General features: G+C 45.5%; 1 protein-coding gene across 1 annotated transcript in view; it reads right to left on the bottom strand.

Annotated features, from left to right (window-relative positions):
* Positions 1-2,389: 2,389 nt before the first annotated feature.
* The window catches only part of snd1 (staphylococcal nuclease and tudor domain containing 1), a 172,342-nt gene continuing 166,465 nt past the window's right edge, over positions 2,390-8,266 (bottom strand). Inside the window, exons 23-24 of the mRNA XM_029248955.1 lie at positions 3,472-3,516; positions 2,390-3,060 (exon numbers count right to left, since the gene is read on the bottom strand). Of these exons, the coding sequence (XP_029104788.1) occupies positions 2,995-3,060; positions 3,472-3,516 (111 nt within the window). The 3' untranslated portion in view covers positions 2,390-2,994. The remainder of the gene's footprint in view (positions 3,061-3,471; positions 3,517-8,266) is intronic.

Below are 8,266 nucleotides of genomic sequence, written 5' to 3'. Positions count from 1 at the left end.
AGAAAATTCCAGGCTGAAACATATTCCTCAAGACTGAATTAAGTGGGTTTCATTTTTCACAGATATCAAAAGGGGATTACGTTGTACCTCATGACAAAGATTTTAGGAAACTAATAACCCCCCAAAAAGCCTTCGGAAAGGGTGGGAGTCCCTTTTCCAGTACTGCGATTTGTGTATTATTTTTGTTTATGCCTCAAATAAACATTTCCTGTTTAAATACATACGGTTCTGGTCGTACTGCACATTTTGGAGGAGCGCAGAAGTTATTTGTATTTACAGAAGGAAGAAAGTGGATCTCAGATTCTTGTCGGTAGCGGCGGAATTGTGCGCTTGAAACAATCGACCTTTCTCTGATTAAAATTCCACAGAAACGTTGGGCGACTTTCAAATGCGTCACAGCTTTTGAATTCAATTTTCAGAGAAGCTCGGAGGGGAACTTCATCACAGGACACAATTAGATGGGCGGCTCAATGAAGAGCGCAAAGATGGGCAATTTGGGGCCGGTGTGCGAGAGCCGTGCACACACAACGAGCGGTCTCACCACGTCCGCTCTGCCTGCCTTTACTGGACACCCTGGTGGACGTGTCACACAACCAAACACCACCAACTGTGAAAAGTCAAAAGCTAAAGAGAAAACAGTGGCCATTCCAAGGACAGCAACACCACGATGGCTGTCTAGCTAAAAAAAAAAAAAAAAAGGTAAATCACTTAAGTAATACTTGAATGACCAACCCCTCAAAACTTCTATGAGATTATTACCTTGTGTCTGGAAAAAGTCACCATGAATTGGGAAGTGGGTGAATCACCTGGACAGGGTTGTTTCACAGTGAAGTTGTACTGGGTGGCCATAGCGGTCGTGGTGCTTGGGGGGAGGGGCAAAAAGCATCACAGGTTCAAAATGACATTTTTACAGTCGTGTCAACAACTGAACTCGGTGAAAGTACAAGTCAGGATGACGAGAAGCTCATTGAAAGTACCCATCAGAACAGCTGTGGGGCCAGAGGTAGGAAAAAACACTTCAAAAACACTGCTTGGGGTGTTCAGCATAACTTTTCATCATTACACCAATCTAGACATAACCGAAAATACTTCAACCCCCTCCCCAGTACTACTTGAGCATTTTGTAAAAATTCAACCGCTGTATGAAACCATTTAAGTTGCATGTAACCTGTGAACACCTCTATTCATCACAGGCCAAAGTTTGGATTTATAGAGTGCGGGCGTCAGCTGCCCTTTCGCTTTGGAGCGACCCGAATCAAATAAAGGCAGCAATTACTGCAGAAATCGCTCTCTGGGTCGCACATATAGTTACAATCCTCGGTGTTAACTTTCAGTAATTAATTGCACTAATTGCTCACTTTTCCTGGCTCTGTTAGAGGCAACAAAAATAAGGAAAACAAAATGCTCAATCCTGTACGAAGGTTTCAGTAACGATGTTTGGGATATCGACACCCCACCCCATACTTGACCAAAAAAGGTTAAGGTAATAATAGACTCAGTTCAAGGACAAACAGACCCACCAGGCCCAAATTCTAAGGTTTTCACCACACAAAATTAGATGTGGATAAGGGAACATACATCTGTAGAATAAACTTGTCAATGTGGTCCTTTTGGCAAACTTTGTGAACAGTCAAAGAATCAACATCTCATGGAGTCTCATAAAAGAATTCTTGTTTGTAGACACGTCTCCAGCATCTTTCCCTCCATTTCCGACCATGGTGCCCATGGTCCCCTCAACGCCCTTTTGCACATTAAGGTCAAAGGTACAAAATTGTGCTGATGAGAGCAGGTATCTTGGCCCAATTTTGCCTACTTTCATTTTTGAGTGGTTATAAGAGGGGACTGGAGTAGAAAGATGATCGATAAACGTATTTTTCGGCATATTATTAAAGTACCAGTGTGCAGTAAATCGCGGTGTGTATGTATGTATATATGTGTGTGTGTGTGTGTGTGTGTGTGTGTTCAGACCATTCTGGAACAGCTGGGAAGCCTAAAAACAGCTTTTGCCCAGTGTAAGTCACAGTGAAAGAGTAATCCGGACCCAGGCCCCTGGCCTTTGGTGAAAAGAGATATGGGTCCAACTTGACTGAGAAAGAGCTGTGGGTTTAAATCCCTCTGAAGGACCATCCCCAGACTGCATGAGGAGAGCGATGAGCCGCTGTGCACAATTACGTAACCGACTAAGACAGACACAAAATGTACACATTAAGTGGACTTTGAATGGTGTCTTACCAATAAAGGAAATACACTTTGATGGAATGTTAAACCCCGTCCAAGATAGAGACATGTGGTCGCCATCTGAACATCAAATCCAATCGAAGGAAAAAAAAAGAGAATTCAGTGGATGCCCCCTAACCATCGCATTAAGAAACAAGACTTTGAGGGAAGGTTTGCATTTGGCGTTTGCTCGTTTTTATTAAGCATCGAAAGAGTTAAATACAATGACAAAATCCACCTTGGGAAAACAAACACTGATTCTGCTACGGTGTCGAAAGGCTGCTGTCCGTAAATAACATGGATGGAATAATCGGTTCATTCTGGCGCCTGCGTCCTCTTGCCACAAGAGAAAACACCCCAGACACAACCGGTCTTATTAAACATTCAAATGCACATTTAAAAAAGAAAAAAATAAGCTGATTTTTTAAATTATTATGGTTTTATTTTTGTTATTCTACGTTCCTAGATTTTTTTCATTTCATTAATTTTGGGAAGAATTTCCTCGGCAAGAGTTGAGCAGTTGAAATTGTTCCGTACACCTTCCGCCATGATTCTCGAAGAAGGATCTGCAATAAGCTCGTATGAAGACGGCCAATTTGTTGGTTCCATCACCCATCTACACGGGAGGAGGTGTGTCCCTACGAGGGAGGTGCAGGAGGACATGCAGAGACAGACGGACAAACAGACAGACTCGGAAGGAATGCATGATGAGGAGAAGAGAGCTGTTGACCATCCTTTTTCTGTGAGCGTCTTCCACAAGGTCTTTGGAATGCTTTTTTAACGGTTGTAACCAAATTCGTCGGCGTCGTCGGCACGGAAGTCTCCGTATCGCCATATGTTCAGCTGAAACAAGAAGTAAACGGAAAATAAATATGCGGCATAGGAAGGAACATAACATCTGCGGAACATTCACCTCTGAACTCCCTGAAAGCAACAGATTCATAATTGTTCACTCGGTTAACTGGACGCTCATTTTATCTGCAGTTACTATTTTCAAAAAAATATGCTTTTCATAACTAACATTAATCTAACACGACGAGCTAAACTGGGCAGTAAAGAATTTCCGAGGTGGAAGCCCGGCGGTGTATGACGCCATCATTCCTGGCAGACTGATGGCGCCCAAAGAGAACGTGCACAATCCTTTACTGCTCGTGCTCTCCAGTCACGCTCTCACTTACTTTGTCCAGTGGCCACAAGCCCATGCACTCGGTGTGCATGTTCTGTACACGGCGCACACACATGTTGGCTACTTACCCTGGAGGTCTTGGCAGACTCTTGCGCTTTTAGGTACTCCGCAACCTGCAGGGAGAGAAGGGGGCGGGTGGTTAGGCCAGGATAAATATCTGCGCGTCCTGGTCAGCCATCATGCTTCTATTCTTCTCTTTATGGTGTAGTTCTCCATCATGCTCTTCCATGTGGGTGGGGGGAAAAAATTAACAAAAATGAGCGCTGAGGTGGTGTTAGGAGGCAGTACTGCTGGTGGTACACACCAAGCAGAGGGACTCTGCGCTGCTGTACCCAGTGTGCCATCTCACACCTCCTCACCCACATCTGCTCATGGCTCACACTGCAGGTGCAATTGCACCCTTGCCTCCGAAAGCCATTCACAGCGCCGTTAGAGACACGGTGAGCGGGGGCCTGTGTGCATCCCTGCCCTTACACACAGCGTTCTCGGCACCTCTGCAATAAAGGGCGGCAGCACGACAACCATTTAAGGAGAATGAAGAAAAGCGCTTGCTCGCTGATCCACCGTATTTAAGAGCACCAGAAGTGCCCACAGCTCCCTCAGCAAAAACCCGCATTCCACAAATATTCGGAATTCAAATCATCTTAGTTGTTAGGTAACGGCAATTTAAAGAGCTTTAGGAGTAACCCTGTTTGGGGATAATCACTTATGGTTCACTCCAAGCACACACCCACACACACAATTAAAATATGTACTTGGCTTCCACACACAGGATGTTGTGATAATACAGCAAGTAACAATACAGGGAAAACTAAAAGACTCCATTGAAGTATCAGGAGTGACAGATTGTAGCTAAAAATCTATTCATTATTAATAATTGATAAATCACTTTAAATAGACCCACAGGTAGATGACTAGTATGAAATCTGTGCCCACACAATTTAAAAAAAGACATTCATTCAGCAGATTCTTTTCCAAAGTGAATTTCAATGTTAAGCTATTTACAATGATTTACCCATTTATACAGCTGGGTGATTTTTAAAGTACAATGAAAAACAGACAGAGCCCTCAACTTAGGACATAAGTCCAGTTAAGGTCTTGGGTCTGCAGAGCCCACTGGCACCTAGGAAGAACAGAGCTCTAAGTTACCGCAGTAACTCCATTTGAGAAATCCAGAGAAGCTGCCTTTGATGAGCTTCCTGGTGTTCCCGGGGGCCACTAGGTACACGCCAATTGCTCTGAGCGACCGCCACTTGCATTGTACAAAGAGGTCTGGTGGAAGGAAACTCCTTCTACGGAATCAGCTGCCATGATTCCAAGAAGCAGATTTGTCTCCGTTGGCCTGAACAGGAATCCCACACATTGCACTTAATGGGTTCCTCCATTAGGGAGCGGGAATGGTCTATGCTCCTTGTGGCAGATGGTACCAGGGGAGGAACACACTTTGAGAGCCGTAACTACGTGTTGTGTAACTCTTATCGAGGGCTAATGACAGCACACAATAGGAATTAACTGTCGTAAGACCGACCAGATGTTGAAAGCGTGTTGTGGTTTTCTCCCATGAGGCCTGAGTGTGCAGACGGTAAAGCTTGTTAACGTGACCATAATCACGTGCCACTCACTTCAAATGAGCCACGCAGGCCATCCTGCCTCCATATGAAAGCCCAGAGATCAACAGAGCCAATACAACTCTGCAGGCACCGACGATGATTGGTTCCCTTTGGATGTCGGATGGCCCATTTGTGACATTTCGGAGCTTTGCATAGATTGGTCTTCACAAGCCAAGAACATGTCGATGGCTTGACGCGAAAAACTCGATGGTGACACCACTGGCAGGTGCCATTCAGCTCCTCGAAAGGTCGTATCCCTTGGCAATTAAAAACTTGCTTGAGCACCAGAGCACTGGGTTCCAGAGGTCCTTCTTCCTTTCACGTGGCTAGGTTTAGATGATAATCGACACAATGCACTTTATTCTGACATTAAAGCACATGATGGAGTGGTGTAGGAGAAAGAAACCTCATTAGAAACATCTAGAAATTCTGGAAATCATATTTCCAAAATATAATTTCAAGTTGTGGTCACATCAACTTTGTCTCACCATCTTTTCCCTTTATCCACAGGCCCTAGGTAGTTTGCCCATGGTGCATGATGGGAAAACGGACCTTGCCCTTTCAACCGTTTCGCGGTGCAGGTACAGATAGCACAGACTCCAACTGGAACCACCCGGATGTCAGGCCTGACAGCCATTTCTTTCCCTGCTGACCGAGCTCTGTCTGCGGTGTCTTCGGAGGACGATCTGCCGGCCAGCTGTACGCTCCTGATACGCACCATATGGTGAACAGGCAGGCCACCACAAGCCAGCATGGCGACCTCATGTCTTATCACACAGGCACCGTACGATGCTGAACAACACATCAATGAGCGAGAAACCTTTGTCGAATGCCAGTGTGAATCTCTTGTGTTTGTGCTGTGCTCATAACAGCAATGTCACATCAGTTGCAAAGATTACTCTGGTAAACTGCAGCTAATCTACCACAAAGGGGCAGCGGGTTCTGTAGTGGTTAGAGGCACTCAATTCAGGCACTCAAAAGACTCAGGTTCTAAACCCACCTCCTGCTGCAGAACTCTTGATCAAGGTACTGACCCTCAACTGGTACAGTAAGAATTGGCCAGCTGCATATAAGTGGGTAAATCAGCGTAAGCAGCTTAACACGAAGTTGCTTTGGAGAAAGGCGTAAGGTAAATTAATAGATGTATTTAAAACAACATTTTGCTGGTGGAATTATGCTGTCTGCCCATTATGATATGGAGGAAGGCTCTCAATATTAGGGTAAAATGATTTATGACCTCCCTCGGGCACTTTTGTAGGATCTGTGCACCTAGATGGCTTGTTTTCCCCAGTACTGCTCTGGGGAAGTTACTGAGAGATGGGTTGGGAAGATCGGCCTATCACAGGGTCGTTCAAGGACACCGTGGTCCCAGACGCAGACTGAGAATGACTCGTGTCACTCAGGATGTGTCGCAGTCCCTTGAACCACAGCATGGCGCTGAATGGATCATCGATATTCCGAAGAACAACATTTCAGATTAAGAGGTATTCGTACCCTCAGCTTACTAATGAGGTATCGAGCTCTGCGCAAAGTGGGATGGACGAGGCGGTAAGCAGCACATGACCGCGGCATGTTGACTTCGACCGAAGCAGAGAACACTAGCCGTCGACCGCTGTCCACAAGTAGCTGCTGACACCTCGTGAAGTGCTGAGCCAAGCTGCTCTTCAGTCTCACTTGGCACCTTCATAAAAATGTCCCACCTTCCATCGGTCATCATCCATTGACTCAAAGGATGAATAAAACAGAACTACTAGACAAGCCATTAGAGTAAGACATGATGCTCCTTGTTACACCATGTAGCTTGTTTTTTCCCCCAACTGTGTCGTCAATGTTTACCGCAATAGACGGAGTAAACAATAAGCCTTTCAAATAATGGGCTCGACTTTCTCCGACGGGATAGAACGGCAAGAACACAAAGAATGGGCCTGGCGGCAGGGGGACACTTTTGGGACGTCGCGTGTTTCATGCTAATTTCCAGAAGGTGAAAAATAAAAGAAGAAAAAGACACCGCGGTGAGGAGGGGTGTACGGCAAGGAGGGAATCCAACACAGATTCAACCCTCTGTGACCTCTACACAAAATGGAGTCTTTTCTCCTGCTCTGCAGAACCACACACACACAACCCCACCCCCCTGCCCGCTTCCCACCTCATACGTTAATGTGCAGAAACACAGGTGCTAGCAGGAAAGACCCCAAGGTGATTAGACTGGTGGGGGGCAGCGCTGCTAACCAGCATGCGGTCACACCCGGTAACTGGAAGCCTCAGGAGGGAAGCACACCCAGGCGTGCCGAGCGGAACGTGCCGCAGCAGCACTGTTCCAGATGGCTCCGCTCAGTGCGAGCATCGCTCATTAAGGGGGCTCGTTCCCCCAGATTTCCCTTGGAGCAGCGAGACGCAGGCTCCTGTGGATCTTATTTGCACCTACATGACAGTAATGGAGTACGCCTCTCTAATCCTCCAGGATCAAACCCCCTATGACACATCTCCTCGCTCTCCTCTGTGCTCGCCCACATCTCCAAAACAGCTACTCATCTGCTTCCGAGCAGCTATTTTAGCTAGTTTACACCCTCTTGGTGCAGAAACGAAGCAAGTCCACTATCACCAATCTTTCAGAGGAGCTCAGGATTTAGACACCTTGTACATTTACATTTATTCGTTCAGTTGATGCTTTTTGTCCACAGCAACTTGCAATGTTAAGCTATTTAAAATAATTACGGGCTGGAACAACATTAGTTTATGTACTTTGTTCAAGGGTACAGCAGAAGGTGGGATTTGAACCAAAATCCTTTGAGTCCAAAGGTGGCAGCTCTAACCACTACACCACCTGCAGTTTGGACTGCTATACCAAAACCACCTTCCTCCTTCTAACTCACAATATATACTTCTGAATCAGAAAAAGCTGTTAAAATTTGCACAAAACATCTGTACATAATTTAAATCCTCTAATACACAAAGCAAGATCTACATACACGACTGACTGCTGGGAGAGAACTGTAATTAATGTTGCCAAGATTATTAGTTAATAAAGGTAATCCACTCACCATACAACATGTATAATTTATTAACATTCTGCCACCTGTAATTCTAAATGATCAGTGTCAGGTGTCGTGTCAGCATGGCATAACATAGTAAACTGCGGTAACCACGTACAGCAAAGACAGTGCCACAGACAACTTCCGAGACTATGACTAAAGCTAAAATTTCAGCTGCATTTCACAGCAGATCTGAACTGTGTGTGTGTGTGTGTGTGTGT

Source organism: Scleropages formosus, chromosome 24 (genome assembly GCF_900964775.1).
Source record: "Scleropages formosus chromosome 24, fSclFor1.1, whole genome shotgun sequence".
In the NCBI taxonomy this organism is placed as follows: domain Eukaryota; kingdom Metazoa; phylum Chordata; class Actinopteri; order Osteoglossiformes; family Osteoglossidae; genus Scleropages; species Scleropages formosus.
The sequence above is the reverse complement of the archived record's forward strand: the minus strand, read 5'-3'. Positions and strand labels throughout refer to the sequence as shown.